The 20,342-nt window shown below is 41.9% G+C and overlaps 2 protein-coding genes across 4 annotated transcripts in view; one reads left to right on the forward strand and one right to left on the reverse strand.

Annotated features, from left to right (window-relative positions):
• Positions 1-2,278: 2,278 nt before the first annotated feature.
• Positions 2,279-17,863, reverse strand: spcs1 (signal peptidase complex subunit 1). Its single transcript, XM_080181768.1, has 4 exons — positions 17,701-17,863; positions 9,650-9,709; positions 9,487-9,573; positions 2,279-2,470 (listed from the first exon to the last, which is right to left on the reverse strand). Exons 1-4 carry the CDS (start codon positions 17,734-17,736, stop codon positions 2,354-2,356), a joined length of 300 nt encoding a protein of 99 aa, XP_080037894.1. The 5' UTR covers positions 17,737-17,863; the 3' UTR covers positions 2,279-2,353.
• Positions 17,864-18,077: 214 nt separating this feature from the next.
• The window catches only part of glt8d1 (glycosyltransferase 8 domain containing 1), a 33,017-nt gene continuing 30,752 nt past the window's right edge, over positions 18,078-20,342 (forward strand). For 2 of the 3 annotated variants that reach the window (XM_080181764.1, XM_080181766.1), the window contains exons 1-2: positions 18,078-18,148; positions 18,765-18,873. The gene's annotated coding sequence lies outside the window, so the exon portion shown is untranslated. The remainder of the gene's footprint in view (positions 18,149-18,764; positions 18,874-20,342) is intronic. The other variant, XM_080181765.1, reaches the window with a different exon arrangement.

A 20,342-nucleotide genomic window follows, 5' to 3' on the forward strand; every position in this document is an offset into this window, starting at 1 on the left:
TTTATTCATGTTGATCGTGTCCTTTGCATAATGTGTTCGAATGTTTTTTTTCAGAAAACTTACCGTTGTGGCATTATCAACCTTTGTAGCCCATATAATCTGTGATCACGTGTGTGTATATGTATGCACGTCTTTGTGCGTGTACATGTGTTTGAGTGCGTGAGAATAATTATATGCGCACCTGTACACCTAATAATATTACCACGTAAGTAAGCAATGTTGTTATTTTATCTTCTCGCTTATTGTTCTGATCCACAAGAGGTTTCTCCCAGTTCTGACTTTGTAAGCAAATATTAACAATAACCCACTACCATCGGACCGGATGGATAAACGGAGGAAACAAATGCATCTCTCAGTGAAATACTAAGGCTAATCACATCTGGGATAGTTATTGTTGTTCTCTGTACACCCCGAGACTCGGGCAGAAGAACATCAGTGGTATTGCTCTCGACGCTTGTTAAAAATAGATGCGGCACGAGGTTGTGGACAGCCAGCTTTGCCTATGACTGACAGCGGTTTGAGTAACCTGTTGACTAGCAATGAACAGGGGAGTGGTAGCCCCTGATCTGCTGCCGTGTGGTTGGCAGCAGTTTGGAGGAAGCCTTCCCTCTGCATGAATTTATCTGGAATTTCCGTTAGTCTTCTGGGGATATTATAGGTGCAAATTTGAGTGGGTGGGGATGGCATTTTCATTGTAGCTCTTGAATAATTGTAACTGATGGACATGACTTTGGGCTTTGTCAGTTAGGGCTGAATACTGAAAACTGGTGTAGTCATTCTACGTGGCAAACAGGTTTTAGTATGGTTTGGTATAAATGCAGTTTTACAATATCTCTCCAGTCTTTAAATGCTGTGATTTTGAATGCTAAATTATTTATTATGGTATGTCAAATGATATTCACTGTAATCCTATTTGAAATAGATTATACCATGGTTATGTGGTTATTTGGCCCACTACAAGAGCACTGAGTTCCCCATATTTCTGCAAAGATATTTTTATTTTGTCTAATTCCCTTATGTAAGCTGAAATTGAAACTCTTCATCATCCTGTAAGGCACTGTATTCCAGATTGTAACCATTTTCTGAATAAAATAGGTTTCCCTTGTACCACCTTTGGTTCTTTTGCCAATGTGGTCCTGGATCTTTCTGCCAATGATCTATCTAGTCTCTCTAGATCCCTTATGATTGAGCATTTCTGTCAACTATCCTCTCAGCCTTCTCTTTGGAGATTTTTCTTTCTGTGCCTCTTCTTTCCCCTATCAAAATATATCATTTTTCAATTCTCGCTATTAAATTTCATTTGTATGTCTGCCCATTCCAGCAGCTTATCTATGCACTCATGCAGTCAGTCTGTAATCACCCTTCTCACTGCACTTACAACTTTCTGAAATTTTACACTTTACAAATTGTCAAACAGTGATGCAGTACTGACCCCTGGGGACCACTATGCCTTCCTCCAGTCTGAAAACACCATAATTGGTGCTTGTCCTTCAGCAGAGTTGAAATCTATGACACTCTACCAAATATCTTTTGAAAGTCAGTATACATATAAATTGTTATCTCAAAAATTTTTCTTTAACTTGTTTTCCTTAATTAGTTCAATTGTCCAAGTGACAATTTTTTCCCCAGATTATTATTTCTAAAATCTTTATTGCCATTGAGACTAAATGAGGTTATCACCCTAATGGAATAACAGCATTCTCTGCAATTTAAAAGTTACATGGTGTTTGAATGTAAGAAAATGAATAGATATACTAAAAAAATATACAGAAGTAAGATTAGCATGAAGGAAATGTGTTACCACAACCAAAAGGTGTCCCAAATGCCTATTTTTAGAATCATATTTCTACAATGGACTGAGTTAAATTTAAGTGTGGCTGGAATTTTCTGTTCATACTAGTGGGATTTTTCCATCCCACTGTGTGAACAGAGATTGGCTTGTTGCCAAGTTCTCCACCTTTGATGCAACAGGAGTGTGGTGTGAACGGGCGGTAAGATCACCCTCTGTCTCTCGTGACATCCAGGCTTCTCAAAACACTAACCAATTAAGTTTTTAATTCGAAATGTACATACTGTTGTACTGTAGGAAATGCAGCAGTCACTTGCCATACAGCAAGGTCCCTTAAACAATATGATAACGAGTTCCAGTGATTGTTGCTTGACTGATAAATAGATTCCTTGCTCTTATTTAAAATATTGTCACCCAATTCACTTGTCCTGGCATAGGAACCTCTATGCATTAAATCGGTACTGCATAAACTTACTGAACACAATTCAGTCTGATTCAGCAACATTTATTAAATCATGAAATAAAAAAAATCAGATGTGGGGCTGTATGCAGAATAATTTGACATTATTTATGCTTTTTTGGCTTCTTGACACACTCGGTTTGTTTTTTCTCTTCAGTCTGTACCTCTGGCTGCCAATTCAATGGGTGATTACGGTACATTGGCCACGGTGGGAGGGTTAGCTGAAAATGTAATATTAGTTAAAAAAAGCAACTCTACTATTGCATGCATTAAAATATCCAACCAGAACTGATACAGTAAATTAACATATAGACAAGTTAAACTTCTAAAATCATTAGCTTATTTCAAACTAGTCTGACCAGTGGCAAACAAAAGCACAGTGGCAATGGTACATACGCTAAAACTTTATAAAGGATCTCAATCTGGGAGACAGTCTTATAAAAGCACAATATGATTATTGCAGCTAATATTGTATATATTTTATATATATTCTAATTGCTTAAAGATTTTTTCCTTTTTATAGAGGAGATAGTAAAAAGTTGACTTAATTATTTCAGCTACAACCATGCTTCCCCAAAAATATCTTATCACATTTAATAGTTGCAATAAACAACAAATGCACAAATTTAAGGAATAACTTATGAAATTACAAATTTGTTCATTTTTTCCAATGTGCAATACTTGTGAAAAATTGATAGCTCTTTGCTGAATCTTCAGATCATGTGAGACTCAAGGTTTTCATTTAACTCCCAGCCCAATCCCATAGGGGGCTAATTCATTAGCAAGATACATGAATAGAGAAATGAAAATTCATGCAAGTTAGGAAAGGGCAGGAGTAGAAAATGAGAGACTAGAGACCGATGAAGTTTATTTGCATCATATTTAAGCTCTGCAGTCCTGCCACAGCCAACTATGGAGGAAGAGGCACCACAACTATCTTTGTCCTTAATGAAGGAGAAGCCCAGCACATCAGTGCAAAAAGACTGAAGCATTCACAATAATCTTCAGCTTGAACTGCTGAGTGGATGATCTATCACAGCCTCCAGCATCAGATGTCAACCTTCAACCAATATGATTCACTTCATATCAACAAAACAGTTGAAAGCAGTGAATACTGCAAAGGCAATGGACCCTGACAATATTCCAGCAATAGCCTTGAGAACTTGCACACCAGAATTTGCTGCACCCCTAGCCAAATTGTTTCACTACAACAACAACACTGGCGTCTACACAGCAATGTGGAAAATTGCCCAAGTATGTCCTGTCCACCAAAAGAAAAAAATCCAACCTGGCCAATTACCACTCCAGTCTATCCTCAATCAGTAAAGTAATGCAAGGGGTCATCAATAGCATTATCAAGTGGCACTTCCTCATCAATAACCTGCTCAAGGATAGTCAATTTGGGTTCTGCCAGCTAACTTGGCTTCTCATCACAGCTTTGGTTCCAAAATGGACAGAAGAGCTAAACAACAAAAGGTGAAAGTGACTGCCCTTGATACTAAGGCAGCATTCGATCGAGTGTGGCATCAACCAGTCCTAGCAAAACTGGAGTCAGTGAAAATCAGGGGGAGGTCTCCCCTGGTTGGAGTAATACCTGACACAATCAGCTTAATAATAGAGCTGGCTTAAGGGCTGAATTTGCCTACTTCTGCTCTTAATTCCAATGTTCCTAAAGGAAGATGGTTGGAGGTCAATTATCTCAGCTGCAGGAGTTCCTCAGACTAATGTCCTCGGCCCAACCATTTTCAGCTGATTCATCAATGACCTTCCTTCCATCGTAGGATCAGAGGTGGGACGTTCACTGATGATGACACAATGTTCAGTACCATTCACGACTCCTCATCCAAATGCAAGACCTGGACAATATTTAGGCTTAGGCTGACAAGTTCCAGGCAGTGACCATCTCCAACAAAAGAGAATCCCACCATCACTCTTTTGACATTCAATGGCATTGCCATCACCAAATCCACTACTATCAACATCCTGGGGTTATCACTGACCAGAAATTTAACTACACTGAGGATCTGGGGAGGGAGTATGAAAAGCTGGGAATGGAATTAAAAAGTAGAACCGACAAGGTGGTTATCTCCGGACTACTGCCTGAACTGTGTGCAGACAGGCGTAGGGTTGATAAGATTAAGGAAGTAAATGGGTGGCTCAGGGATTGGGGTGGGAGGAATGGGTTTGAATTTATGGGGCATTGGCACCAGTATTGGGGGAGGTGGGACCTGTTCAGCTGAGATGGGGTTGGTCTGAACCGTGCTGGGACCAGAGTCCTGGCAAATCGTGTAGATAGGGCTTTAAGCTAATTAGTGGGGGTGGGGTGGGTGAGGGTGTGAGGGTAGGTGAAATGACGGGGTCTAAAGTAAAGGAGAGGGTACAGGTAAGGGAAGAGGCCAAGGATGTCCCAATAATAAAGGGAGCAGGGGGCGTGAGTAAGGTTGGTGCCGTTCCAGCAAAGAGGGTACAGGTGAAGGCTGGGATGAAGGCACTTTATCTGAATGCACGAAGCATTCGGAATAAAGTGAATGAGCTGGTGGCGCAGATCAGCACAAATGGATATGATCTGGTGGCCATTACAGAGACGTGGCTGCAAGGTGACAGGGACTGGGAGCTGAATATACAGGGGTATCAAGTGTTTAGGAAGGATAGGCAGGAGCGTAGCGCTGCTGATTAAGGATAGCATCAGGGTGGTAGTAAGGGATGATATAGGAGCCAAAGAGCAGAAAGTGGAATCGTTGTGGGTGGAGATTAGGAACATCAAAGGGAGGAAGGCGCTGGTGGGGGTTGTCTATAGGCCCCCAAATAATGATCTGGAGGTGGGGCGGGCTGTTAACGCGCAAATAAATGCGGTGTGCAGGAATGGAACAGCAATAATTATGGGGGATTTCAATCTACATATTGACTGGTCGACCTATGTTGGATGTGGTGGGCTTGAGGAAGAGTTCTTGGAATGCTGCTGGGATAGTTTCCTTGAACAGTGTGTGTTGGAGCCGACGAGGGAGCGAGCTATCTTGGATCTGGTGTTATGTAATGAGGCAGGTAGAATTAGGGACCTTGTGGTGAAGGATCCTCTTGGGAAGAGTGATCATTGTATGGTGGAGTTTCTGATGCAGATGGAGGAGGAGAAAGTGGGTTCCCGGACATGTGTCCTTTGTTTGAACAGAGGGGAGTACGATAGGATGAGAGAGGAATTGGCAAATGTTGATTGGGGGAGCGCATTGGAAGGTAGGTCTGCTGAGGAACAGTGGAGGATCTTTAAGGAGATCTTTCTCGGTGCTCAGCAGAAATTTATTCCGATGGTTAAAAAGGATCGTAGGAGGAGAGATAATCAGCCGTGGATAACGAAGGAGGTAAAGTGTTAAATTAAAAGCGGACGCGTTTAGAGTAGCTAAGAGTAGTGGGCGAGAAGAGGATTGGGAGAGGTTTAAATATCAACATAGAATGACAAAGAAGTTGATAAAGAAGGGTAGGATAAACTATGAAGCTGGGCTAGCACTTAATATAAAAAAGGATAGAAAGAGTTTTTATAAATATATAAAATATATAAAAAGGAAGAGGCTGACTAGGGTGAACGTTGGTCCCTGAGAGGATGAGAGGGGAGACTTAGTGGTAGGGGATGGGGAAATGGCTGAGGTCTTGAATAACTTTTTTGTTTCGGTCTTCACGGAGGAGGACGTGAATAATTTGCCGGGTGTTAGCGATGGAAAGATGGTAGGAGTAGAGGGCCTGAATGACATTATTGTTACTAGAGAGGCAGTGCTCAAAAGACTGGAGGGACTGATTGTGGACAAGTCCCCAGGACCAGATGGAACGCATCCAAGGGTTTTGAAAGAAATGGCGGAGGTGATAGTGGATGCCTTGGTGATTATTTTCCAAACCTCGCTGGATTCCAGGGAAGTGCCGGAAGATTGGAAAACGGCTAACGTTACACCGTTGTTTAAGGAGGGTGGCAGGCAAAAGGCAGGGAATTATAGGCCGGTTAGTTTAATGTCTGTTGTAGGTAAAATGTTAGAATCCATGATCAAGGAGAAAATAACGAGGCATCTTGAGGAGAATTGTTTGATAGAACAGACGCAGCATGGTTTTGTTAAGGGGAAGTCGTGTCTGACAAATTTATTGGAGTTCTATGAGGATGTGTCTAGGGCGGTGGATAGAGGAGAGCCGGTGGATGTGGTGTTTGATTTTCAGAAGGCGTTTGATAAGGTTCCGCACAAGAGGTTATTACAGAAGGTCAGGGGGCATGGAGTTGGGGGTAGGGTGTTAGCGTGGATAGGGGATTGGTTGTCAAATAGGAGGCAGAGAGTGGGGGTCAATGGGTGCTATTCGGATTGGCAGTTGGTGACTAGTGGAGTGCCCCAGGGTCGGTGCTGGGGCCTCAGCTATTTACCATTTATATAGATGATCTGGAGGAGGGAGCCGAGTGTATAGTGTCAAAATTTGCTGATGACACCAAGATTGGTGGAACAGCAAATTGTGCGGAGGGTATGGAAAGTCTACAGAAGGATCTAGATAGGCTGGGCGAATGGGCCAGGAACTGGCAAATGGAATTTAATGTTGGCAAGTGTGAAGTTGTCCACTTTGGTAGGAATAATGGTAGGAAGGACTATTACTTACATGGCGAAAAACTGCAGCATGCGACGGTGCAGAGGGACCTCGGGGTCCTTGTGCGTGAGTCGCAAAAACCCAGCCTGCAGGTGCAGCAGGTGGTCAGGATGCTGGCCTTCATAGCGAGGGGGATTAAATATAAAAGTAGGGAGGTCTTGCTGCAACTGTACAGGGCACTGGTGAGGCCGCAGCTGGAGTACTGTGTGCAGTTTTGGTCACCGCACTTACGCAAGGATATTTTGGCCTTGGAGGGAGTGCAGAGAAGGTTTACTAGGCTGATACTGGAGTTGAGGGGGTTGAACTATGAGGAGAGGCTGAATAAACTAGGCTTGTACTCGTTAGAGTTTAGAAGAATGAGGGGAGATCTCATTGAGATGTACAAGATGATGAATGGGATGGATAGGATAGAGGTGGAGAGACTCTTCCCGCTCAGAAAGGACAGCAGGACTAGAGGGCACAGCCTCAAGATAAAGGGGGGGCGGTTTAGAACAGAGTTGAGGAGGAACTTCTTCACTCAAAGGGTAGTGAATCTCTGGAATTCTCTGCCCGTTGAAGTGGTGGAGGCTGCCTCGCTAAATATATTTAAGAGGCAGGTTGATAGGTTTTTGATAGGCAAGGGGATGAAGGGTTATGGGGAGAGGGCGGGAATGTGGAACTGAGACACGACAGATCAACCATGATCTTACTGAATGGTGGGGCAGGCTCGAAGGGCTAGATGGCCTACTCCTGCTCCTATTTCTTACGTTCTTATGTTCTAACCATTTAAGTATTGTGGCTACAAAAGGCCAGAAGCTGGGATGCTGCAGAAGTAACTCAATTCCTGACTCCCCAAAGCCTGGACACAATTCTTACAGTTCAGGTTCTGCAAAATGGGATTAGGATAAGTGTTCGTTGACTGGCACAGACATGGTAGGCCAAAAGGAACTCTTTTTGTGCTGTAGCTCTCCATGACTCTAAAGTCAGAAGTTTGATAGAATACCCTCCATATGCTTGGATGAGTGCAGCTCCAACAACACTAAAGATTGGCTTGACACCATACAGAACAAAGAAGCTCACCTGATTGCTACTGCTTTCATAAATGTTCAATCCGTCCATCAAAGAGCAGTGGCAGCGATGTGTACCATCTACCAAGATGCACGGCAGGAAATCACTAAGATTCATTAGGCAGCATCTTCCAAACCCACAACCGCTACCATCCAGAAGGACAAGAGCATCAGATACACTGGAACACCACCACCTGGAGTTCGCCTTTAAGTCACTCATCATCCTGACTTGGAAATATATCACTATTCCTTCACTGTCACTAGGTCAAAATCCTGAATTCCCTCTCCAGCAGCACCTTGAATGACCTACATCTCAGACTGCTGCGGTTCACGGCAGATCACCACCATTTGACAAGCAATTCGGGTGTTTTAAAAAGTATAGATATGAAAAAGGAAAAATCAGATGGAATTATTGTTTTGTGATTTTGGAGGAAGGGAAAAAAAGGAATGTATGTAGGCTGTTACATTCATGCACGTACATAGAGTGAGTAATGGCTAGAACTAACTAAAAGTGTCAGCTAGCAAGGCTGGGTGATACATAAAAAAAACAGAAGGATTTAGGAGTTCAGCTTCACAAGAATTTAGAAATAGTTCTTCAACTAAGAGCATTGAAAAGCTGAAGGGATATTCTAATTTATAGCAAATGGTATTGCTTATAAAAGTCTATAAAATACAGAACGACAGGAAATCCCCAGTTGGAATGTGTCTTCTGTTCGGAACTCCACACTACAGAATGAACATTGAGATAATAAGGAGTGTACAGGATGTTGCCTGGCATGGAAAATACAAATGAACAAAAAGATGTGAAAAAACTAGTTTTATTGGAATAAAGTAGATTATGGGGCACTTTGATAAAGGGGTTTAAAATTATCAAAGAATTTTCAGTAGTGGTCAACTATTAGTAGTGCTTGATCAATCTCCAACAAGAGGGATGACAGACTGAAATTCACCACTGGAGTTAATAATTGAAGTAGAGACCATGTCAATATTTAAGAATAGCTTAGAAAAAGGTGAATGAAAAGAAAAGAGGAGATATGGCAACAGGATAGGCAAATGGGACGATTGCCTGTGTGGAGTGCATGTAGCAATATGAACTGGTTGTTCCAAATGTGTTGTTATTTCTCAATAACTTATGTAGTTTTGTTCCCTATTTTCCTGAAACTGAGGTATTATTTGGGGTGATAAATTTTGAGTTAACTCCCTTCTGCCACCTTAGCTGAAAGCTCAACCAGGAGTACAGAACACAAACCAAATCTGAGATGATTTAGTCTACGTGTAAAAGTTACACATCACTATTGATGGTAGTCTTTAAATGGTTCTTAAGATGCACATTCAGGAACATTTTAAAACTCATATGTAGAAAATAATACCAAAACTTTTTTATTTTTAAGTGTTGAAACTGAACAGTGAGACCAGACAAATTAGCATTTTTGTTACTATTGATTGAGCTGAAAAAAAATCAAAATTTGAATTTTTACTTTGAAGCAAAGTTACTTATTTTGGTACTGCAAAAAAAAACTTTAAAAAAAAACTACATAATAAGCTGCAATTACAATAATCAATTGAAGATCATTTCTATAACTTACCAAGCATGAAATGACAAAACCAGCCAGGACAATGTAAACAGTCCATCCAAACTGCTCAATTATGTAACCATAAATGAAGCCAATAATCTATCAAAGAAAATAAAAACTGTAATTTCAAATTAAAGGCCAAATTGTCTTCAACTTTTAAAAAAAGCATACTTACAGCGGATGCAACAATTACACGTTGAAAAGTTTGCTCTGCTAATTGTTGTCCCTTGTAGTCCTACAAAGAAAATGAATTATGTAGATTAAGCAAACAAGATGCAATATGCAAACAATGCTACAGTATGATGTGCATTTTATTGTCTGACCTAAATTATAGTTTAAAGGTCAAACCAAATTTAAAAATGTATATTGATGTTTTAATCATTTGCTGCATTATATATAAAAAAAAATCAGCAGAATAAGTTATGGTTAAACAAAGAATTATAGTGGGCAGATTTACACAAGTGTCAATGTAAATTTTCTGTTCTTAGCACTATATTATAGTCTAACCAAACAACTATTTGATAAAAGTATAATACTGCAGATGCTGGAATCTGAAACAAGAACAGAAAATGCTAGAAAATCTCAGCAGGTCTGACAGCATCTGTGGAGAGAGAATACAGCCAACATAGGTCTGATGAAGGATCATGCAGACTCAAACAGCAAAGAAAATCAGAAGAAATTTGTATTATGAGGGTCGGAGGAGGGGTGCTGTAATTGGACAAAGGGAATGTAAATGAGGATGAAGGCGGCTGGGAAAGGTGCTAACAGTGCCTATTAACATCTGAATAGCAAAACAGAGACACAGATGGTTAAGAAATTGACTAAGGACAGGCAATAGCCCTGAAGTAGTTGTGGGGAAGGGGGAGGGGGAAAGAGTGCACAGAACAGAAAATGGGAATGGAGAAATAGAGAATATAAGAAAGAAAGATGATAAAAATGGATGAATGAGATGAAGAAACAAAATGAAATAAAATAAATGGAAATGAGGTAAAGGTGGAGGAGAAAGTTCATGCTCTGAAACTATTGAACTCAATGTTTAGTCTGGAAGACTGTAAAGTGCTCAATTGAAAGATGAGGTCCTATACCTCCACTTTGTGTTGGGGTTCACTAGAACATTGCAAAAGGCCAAGGACAGACATGTGGACAGGAGAGCACAGCGGTATGTTGAAGTGGCCAAGCATCAGGAAGGTCTGGGTCCTGCTTACAGAAGGACTTAAGGTATTCAGCAAAGTGGTCACCCAGTCTGTGTTTGGTCTCTCCAACAAAGTAGACCTCATTGGGAGCAGCAGATGTAATAGACCAGATTTAAGGTGGTGCATGTGAAGCATTGCTTCATCTGAAAGGAGAGTTTAGGACCTGGGACGGTGAGCAGGGAGGAGGTAGAGGTTGCACCTTCTGTTTGCATGGGAAGGTGCTGGAGTCAGGGGCTGAGTGTTGGGTGTGATGGAGTAGTGGACCACGGTATCCCAGAGAACATAGCATCATAAGAAATAGGAGGAGGAGTAGGCCATCTAGCCCCTCGAGCCTGCCCCACCATTCAATAAGATCATGGCTGATCTGATAGTGGTTCAGTTTCACTTACCCACCTGCTCCCCATAACCCTTAATTCCCTTACTGGTCAAAAATCTGTGACTTAAACACATTTAACATGGTAGCCTCCACTGCTTCAATGGGCAGAGAATTCCAAAGATTCACTACCCTCTGGGAGAAGTTCCTCCTCAACTCTGTTCTAAATTGACTCCCCCTTATTTTGAGGCTGTGCCCTCTAGTTCTTGTTTCCATTCTAAGTGGAAATAATCTCTCTGCTTCTACCCTGTCTAGCCCCTTCATTATATGTCTCTATAAGATCTCCCTTCTACTCCAAAGAGTACAGGCCCTGTCTACTCAATCTCTCCTTATAAGCTAACCCTCTCATCTCCAGAATCAATCTGGTGAACCTTCTCTGCACCCCCTCCAAAGCTGATATATCCTTTCGCAAATAAGGGGACCAAAATTGCACACAGTACTCTAGGTGCGGCCTCACCAGTACTTTGTACAATTGCAGCAAAATCTCCTTGCTTTTATACTCCATCCCTCTCACAATAAAGGCCAACACTCCATTTGCCTTCTCGATCATCTGCTGCACCTGCAAACTGAGGTTTTGTAATTCATGCACAAGGACACCCAGGTCCCTCTGCACAGTAGCATGTAGTAATTTTTCATCATTTATATAATAGTCCATTTTACTATTATTCCTTCCAAAGTGGATAACCTCACACTTGCCAATGTTATACTCCATCTGCCAGATCCTTGCCCACTCACTTAGCCTATCCAAATCTCTCTGCAGACTTTGTGTCCTCCATGCAATTTACTTTCCCACTCATCTTTGTGTCATCCACAAACTTTGTTACCTGACACTCGGTCCCCTACCTCCAGATCGTCTGTGTATATGGTAAACAGTTGAGGCCCCAGCACCGATCCCTGCAGCATGCCACTAGTCACCAACTGTCAACCGGAAATGCATCCATTTTTTCCAACACTCTGCTTTCTGTTAGATAGCCAATCCTCAATCCACGCTAACACTTTACCCCCAACTCCGTGTACCTTAATCTTATGCAGCAACCTTTTGTGAGGCACCTTATCGAAGCCTTCTGGAAATCTAAAAACATCACATCCACCAATTCCCCTTGGTCAACCGCACTCGTTACATCTTCGTAAAAATCCAGTAAATTCGTCAAACATGACTTTCCTTTCATGAATCCATGCTGCGTCTACTTGATTGAACCATTCTTTTCCAGGCGTCCTGCTATTTTTTCCTTAATGATAGATTCCAGCATTTTCCCAACTACAGATGTTAACTGGCCTGTAGTCACTCGCTTTTTGTCTACATCCCTTTTTAAACAGTGGCATTACATTGGAAAACAACTAATCAGCTGGCACTTCCCCACAGTCCAGCGAATTTTTGATAAATTACAACTAATGCATCTGTTATTACTTCTGCCGTTTCTTTTAGTACCCTGGGATGCATTCCATACAGACCCAAGGACTTGTCTACCTTTAGTCCCATAAGCCTACCCAGTGCTACCTTTTTAGTAATAGTGATCATTTTAAGGTCCTCACCCCCTACAGTCCCATGACTGTCAATTATCAGTATGCTGTGTGTCCCCCACTGCAAAGACCAACACAAAAAAACTTGTTTAAGGCCTCAGCCATTTCATCGTTTCCCATTATTAAATCCCCCTTCTCATCTTTTAAGGGTCCAACATTTACTTTAGCCACTCTTCCGTTTTATATATTTATAAAAACTTTTACTATCAATGTTTATATTTTGAGCTTGTTTACTTTCATAATCTATCTTTCCTTGCTTTCTTAGTAGTTCTTTGTTGTTTTTTTTAAAAGCTTTCCCAATCTTTTAGTTCCCTACTAATTTTGGCCACTCTGTATGCAGCGGTTTTTAAATTTTAAACTTTCCTTTATTTCCTTAGTTATCCATGGCTGGTTATCCCTTTTCTTACATTCCTCCTTTTTCACAAATATATTTTTGCTGAGTACTGAGAAAAATCTCCTTAAAAATCCTCCATTGTTCCTCAGCTGTCCCACCAACTGGTCTGCGCTCCCAGTCTAGATTAGCCAATTCCACCCTCATCCTATCGTACTCCCCCTTGTTCAAGCAGAAGACACTGGTTTGGGACCCTACTTTCTCACCCTCCATTTGTATTAGAAATTCAACCATATTGCGATCACTCATTCCAAGAGGATCCCTCACAAGGAGATCATTAATTTTACCTGTCTCACTACACAAGATCAGATCCAAGATAGCTTGCTCCCTCGTAGGTCCTGTAACATACTGTTCAAGGAAACTATCGCGACATCATTTTAAGAACTCTTCCTTGAGTCCACTGCGTCTGACTTGAGTTAACCATTAAATATGTAGGTTAAAATCCCCCATGATTATTGCTGTTCCATTTTTACACGTTATTTGCTTGTTTATAGCCTGCCCCACCTCGAAGTTATTATTTGGGGGCCTATAGACCACACCCGCCAGTGACTTTTTCCCCTTGCTATCCCTTATTTCCACCCACATTGATTCCACATATTGCTCCTTAGAGCCTATATCGTCTCTCACTATCACCCCGATGTTATCCTTAATTAACAGAGCTACCCCACCTCCTTTTCCTTTCTGTCTAACCTTCCGAAATGTCTGATATCCCTGGATATTCAGTTCCCAGTCCTGGTCACCCCTGCAACCACGTTTCTGTAATGGCCACTAAATCATACCATTTGTACTGATTTGTGCCATCAACTCATTCACTTCGTTACCTGAATGCACGTAGCATTTGAGAAGTGTCTTTATGTTAGTCTTTCTTACCTGGACTTGATTTGTTAGTGCATTCTTTTGTTTGCACACTCTGTCCCTTCCTGTCACAGACTGGTTATCCTTCCCCAGACCATGTCCCTGCACTATGTTGACCCTTCTCATGCTTGTCACCTTTTTTACTCTGCCTGAGGTTAGATTCCTGCCACCTTCTATACTCTCTGTCCTATTACGTGGTCTGGAAACATTAGTAACCTCTCCTGAACCTTCTACTCCTGTAACTAGATGAAAGTCCTCATCATTAACCAGCACTCGTACCCTCTCCTTTACTTTTGATTTTGTAATTTCTACAGTCCTAGTTATACGATTCGCCAAGACTCTGGTCTCAGCACGATTCAGACGAAGACTATCCCATCAGAACAGGTCCCATCTTCCCCAATACTGGTGCCAATGTCCCATGAATTCAAACCCATTCCTCCCACACCAATCTTTTGAGCCACGCATTTACCTCCTTAATCTTATTGACCCTGTGCCAATTTGCTCATGGCTCAGGTAGTAATCCAGAGATTATTACCTTTTTGGTTGTGCTTTTTAATTCAGCTCCTAGCTTTTCATATTCCCTTAGAGAGAATAGTCTCTGCAGAATGCTGACAGGGGGAGCGAGGGGAAGATGTGTTGATTAGGGCATCGTGCTGGAGTTGATTGGCGGAAGATGATTCTTTGAATGCAGAGACTGGTGGGTGAAAAGTGAGGACAAGGGGAGTACTATCCTGCTTCTGGGAGGGAGAGGGGGCGAGAGCAGTGGACCAGGGAATGGGTCAGATTGGTTGAGAGCCCTGTCAACCACAGCAGGTGACAAACAACTATTTGGTCTAGCTGAGACAGGGAGAACAAAAAACCAAATTTGGGATAGCAACATAGTTCAACTTGCAGGTAAGCTATCAAATTTCTCCAAGGAGTGCATTAAACCCAAGACTGAGCCAGGGTTTATTTCCAGACATAATCAATAATGCTAATGTGAGACAGTTTCACAATTGAGCAAGCATGTATGCAAGATATCACTGAACAGATTGGTAAGAGGCTTATCTCTTCATGTCATTATATTGCTTCAATAGATGACAAACATTTGAAACACGTCCGCACCATGAACTAACTCAAGTAGATGCAGTTTGGCAATGCAATTGATGACACCAATAAACACAACAATCTCTCTGACCACGTACTCTGAAAGCAAGGAGCTTGTTCTTGTCTGATATTCACATGCAATGTGAATGTCTTACAGCATTGCAAGGCCTTAAGACCAACCTGGACATATACGTTAGTAAATCTGACAAAAAGATAGGAATAGTCATCCTAACGAGCAAGACTAATTAACAAAAATCACACCATTCTTAATGACCAATCTAAATTCGCATACATCAGACCTGCTGTTCAACATGACCAGAAAGCCTTGCTCAAGGGCAATTTTAAAAAACAAGCTTGCAGGACTTGTCCATTAGCAACGAACTGCTGCAGGATATATCCGACAGAGTTCATCCTCATGGCTCAGTGTCCACATATGCAAGGGCTGTGCTAGATGCACAAAAAGTGACATCCCTTTACACTCTCTGTAACCGGTACTGCACAGCATACATTAGCCAAATGGTGTGGCAAATTGTTACAACCAGTTATGAACAAGTTTTCCAGATATCCTGTGGAGGATTCCTTCACATTTACGAAAACCATACAGAATATGCATATTGAAAGCAGTGCTGTGACCGCGTGCTCATTTGACATGGCTAACGTATTCACCAATACGCCACGTAAGGAAGTAGTCTCACACCATGTTAAAGTCCAACAGGTTTATGTGGTAGCAAAATCCACTAGCTTTCAGAGCACTGCTCCTTCATCAGGTAAGTGGGAGTTCTGTTCACAACACAGCATATAAAGACACAAAACTCAATTTACAAAATAATGGGTGGAATATGAATCTTTACAGGTAAGCAAGTCTTAAAAGGTACAAAGAATGTGAGTGAAGACAGCAATAAGCACAGGTTAAACAGATATGTATAATCTCCAGACAGGACAGTTAGTGAGATTTTGCAAGCCCAGGCAAGTCGTGGTGGTTACAGATAGTGTGACACGAACCCAAGATTCCAGTTGAAGCCACCTTGGAAGATGCTTACCCAAAGATCAGAGGCCAAATGCCCGTGACCACTGAAGCGTTGCCCAACAAGAACAGCCTGATTGTTGAGTGGTGTTCATTCATCCATTGTCATAGCATCTGCATGGCCTCCCAAATGTACCATGCCTCAGGACATCCTTTCCCGGAGCTTATTAGGTAGACAACGTTGGCAGAGTTGCAAGAGTATGTACTGTGTACCTGGTGGATGGTGTTCTCATATGAGATGATAGCATCCGTGTTGATGATATGGCACATCTTGCAGAGGTTGCTGTGACAGGATTGTATGGTGTCATGGTCACTGTTCTCCTGAAGGTTGAGTAGTTAGCTGCAGACAATGGTCTGTTTGAGGTTGTGCAGTTGTTTGTTTTTGTAAGGGATAACCTCATGGACTATCTTCCCATTGCCTCATTTTGCACTATTCAGATTGGTTGCACTCCAAAATTACACTCTTATTACTGCTGTTCTGTTCTGTTATACAACACATCAGTGGTATAGCACACATCACATCATCCCAAACAGCTGGCAGATCTCTAGACTAAACAATCCATATGTTAAATGCTGATGAGCCTTTTCTTGTGAGGCTGTAAATCCATTTGATGGTGACTGTTCTGTGTTTACACAGAATTTACATCAAGGGTGCAGACTGTTCAGCCAGTATTAATACTCCACATAAACCTCCTCCCAGCCTATCTAATCTCACTGTTTGCATATCCAGTTTCTTTCTCCCTCATCACCTTATTCAATTTTCCTTTAAATGAAAGACTTGCATTTATATAGTACCTTTCATGACGAACAGACATTCCCAAGCACTTTACAACCAAAGTTTTGTTTGAACAACTGTGATTACACTTCAATGTAGGAAACACAGCCATCAATTTAGCACAGCAACTCACACAAACTCAAGCTGGTAATGACCTAAATAATCTGTTTTGTGATGCCAATTGAGGGCTATATATTAGCCACGATCCTGGAGATAACTTCCTTGGTTGTCTTCAAAACAATGGCATACGATCTTTTAAAGTTTACTTATTAGACTTACAATAACACTGCAATGAAGTTACAGTGAAAATCCTCTAGCCACCATACTTCAGCACTTGTTTGGGTACACCGAGGGAGAATTTAGCACGACCAATGCACCTAACCAGCATGTCTTTCAGACAGTAGAGGAAACCGGAGCACTTGGAGGAAACTCACGCAGACACTGGGGGAATGTGCAAACTCCAATGAGCGAAGCCAGCAATCAAACCCAGGTTCCTGGCGCTTTGAAACAGCATTGTTAACCATTGTGACACTGTGCCATTTACACCCACTTGGGAGTGCAGATGGTACCTTAGTTTAATGTCTCATCTGAAAGACAGTACCTCCAATAATGCAGAACTCCCTCAGTGCTGCAGAATGGTGCCCGCCTTGATTGCCGTATTCAAGCAGTGGGCTGGGAGTTGAACCCACAACCTGTTGAGGCAAAGGGTGAAAATACTATCCACCGACTGATGGCCATCCCTTGTTTAAGGAGGATGATGCAACCAAAAGGGTCAAGGCTTTCCTTAATGGCTGTTTATTTTATTAGTACCACAAGTGGGCTTACATTAACACTGCAATGAATTACTGTGAAAATCCTCCAGGGATAAGGAAGTTGTCAATCTGACCTCGATTTGTTCGGGTGGGATCCAGCTGGCGGGCAAGGGGTGGGATCCAGCTGGCGGGCAAGGGGTGGGATCCAGCTGGAGGCTTCCCTCCCTTTCCCTCAGAGCTCCTCAGCCCCACTTACCATATGGGTCGGGAACGACTTCAAGTAGGACAGCATTTTGGGAGCCGGAATGCGCCGTTCCTTTCCGGCTCGCTTCCTCCCAGCCGTTCGGTTCCTTTCCGGCTTGCTCCCAGCCGCGCTGCTCTTTCCAGAAATTTCGTCGCCTGAACGATACGCAATCACTTCCCGGAGGACCCCCGCCGCCTTAGCAACCAGCAGGCCGACCTCACCGCTGCCGGCACAAAATCTCACTGCTGGGAGGTATCTTTATTAAAAAAAATCAAGTACAATCATCAGTAATTCCTCAAGAATGATAAACTCAGCGGGACATTGTTATCCCATGTCGTGTCCTTGGTTGTGAAGGCTGTGTGTGATTCAGGCAGTGGGTTGGGCAGCCTGCCTGTTGTCTCCTGTGTTGAGTTGGCAGTTGGATGTTCAATTGGACTTTAATGGCTTTGTAGTGATGCAGGTAAAAAGTTTCAACACTACTTGTTTAAAGTGTTTGCTATTAGTATCTGACTTTATTGGTTTCCTGCGGGTTTGCTTTACAGTCTCTAATTCTCACCAAGTGGATCTTTCCTCTCTCTTTTGCAAGTGAACTGTAAACGTGTGCAGTGTTTCACCATCCCTGAAGATGCCCAGTCACACGTGTGATCCCGTGTTTTCCTCGCAAAATAACTATAGATTTATTCCCTTAATGAATCTTATTTCCTTAATAAATCTATACTAAGGATTTAATATAGAATATTTAATATTTAATAGAGAACAACTCTAAATTGATTTTAAACATTGGCTGTGCGAGGAAACCAGTGCTGCGGCAGTAGTCTCCTAAACCCACTTATAGCTTTGCATTTGAATTGTCATCAGGAATGCAAATAAACTCTCATTTTTCCTAACTTACAAAAGATTTTAAAATATTGCATTGGGTTAGCAGTTTATATGATAAAGGACATTATGCACCCAGTATATCGCTTTTGGTTCTGAAGAAGAATCGTATCGATTCGAAATGTTAACTCACACTCTCTCTCCACAGATACTGTCAGACCTGCTGAGGTCTCCCAATTTTTTCTGTTTTTTTATTTCAGACTTCCAGCATCCACAGTATTTTGCTTTTATATCGCTTTTTGTGAAGGACTGTTATGTGGGCTAACTTGGCATTCTTTGGAGTGGGATAGGAAAGGAGCTGACCATCAAGTATGTTTTCTATTGTAGTAGTGTGTTTGTTTAACTGAAAAAGGTTGCTTATTCTCCTACTCTGCAAAGAAGTTTGAATGTTTTCTCTGTGTAAACAGATGGATTATTGTTATGACCTACTGTTATTGTAAATAATATGGGAATGGAATGACATGCCATGCAATCATTGAAAGCATGCTGTGAGTCTGTGTGTAAACTCAACTAATATATAGTGCACCCACCCACATCTTTTTCAGAACATGTTAAGAGATTTTATGCTACGAGTATGACTTTAAAGACCTTCGTAGTTCCCAAGAATAACATTCCTATCTTTACCAATATTTTTATCAATAGCTGAAGCAGACTCCATAATTGTAATTGTTTGTAAAGTGCATGATGGGATTGCCTAACAGGTTGGGATTCTGAATTCAAATGCAGAATGTTACTCATCACAGTGCGAAAAGACAGTGTGGGGAATTTTCCACCCCGTTTTCAGCAGACAGGAAAGCTGGTGGGAGCAGAAAGTCTTAACAGGAGTCTCTGAACAGATGTTATGTTGGTGGGATTTCTGTTGGCATTGTCCTTGCCATCCATCAATGACATAATGGGATTCCCACTGCTGTTTCACAATGCCAGAGATCCAGGTTCAATTCCCAGCTTGGTCACAGTCTGTGTGGAGTTTGCACATTTTCCCTGTGTCTGTGTGGGTTTCCTCTTGGTCCCTGTGTCTGTGCAAGTTTCCTCTGGGTGCTCCAGTTTCCTCCCAAAGTCTAAAGATGTGTAGGTTAGGTGCATTGGCCATGCTAAATTCTCCCTCAGTGTACCTGAACAGGCGCTGGGGTATGGCAACTAGGGGATTTTCACAGTAACTTAATTGCAGTGTGAATATAAGCCTACCTGTGACTAATAAATAAACTTTTAACTTTTCTGGTTGAGAATCAAATTAACATATATTGAAATATCATTAGCAGGCTCCCCACTGATGTCACATTGATAGAGTTTGCATCAATTCTGTACCAACGGGGACATGGAAAATGGTGTGTTGGTCTTCATTGCAAGAGGATTTAAGTTCAGAAGTTGAAATGTCTTAGTGCAGTTATGCAGGGCCTTGGTGAAACCAACCTGGAATATTGCATGCAATTTGGGTCTCCCTATCCAAGAAAGAAAGTACTTGCCATAGAGGGAGTGCAGTGACAAGTTGGCGAGACTGTCCTATGAGGAGAGATCGGTTTGACTGGGCCTGCATTCACTAGAGTTTAGAAGGATGAAAAGAGAGCTGATCAAAACACCTGAAATTCTATCAAGACTGGACAGACTAGATGCAGGGAGGATGTTTTCCCTGGTTGGAGGATTTAGAACCAAGGAACACAATCTCAGGATACAAGGTAGACCATTTAGGACTGAGATGAGGAAAAATGTCTTCATTCAAAAGGTAGTGAACTTATGGAATTCTCTACCACAGAAGGCTATGGAGCATAGTAACTGGATGT

This window comes from Carcharhinus amblyrhynchos, chromosome 3 (genome assembly GCF_965287045.1).
Source record: "Carcharhinus amblyrhynchos chromosome 3, sCarAmb.v2.hapA, whole genome shotgun sequence".
NCBI lineage: Eukaryota > Metazoa > Chordata > Chondrichthyes > Carcharhiniformes > Carcharhinidae > Carcharhinus > Carcharhinus amblyrhynchos.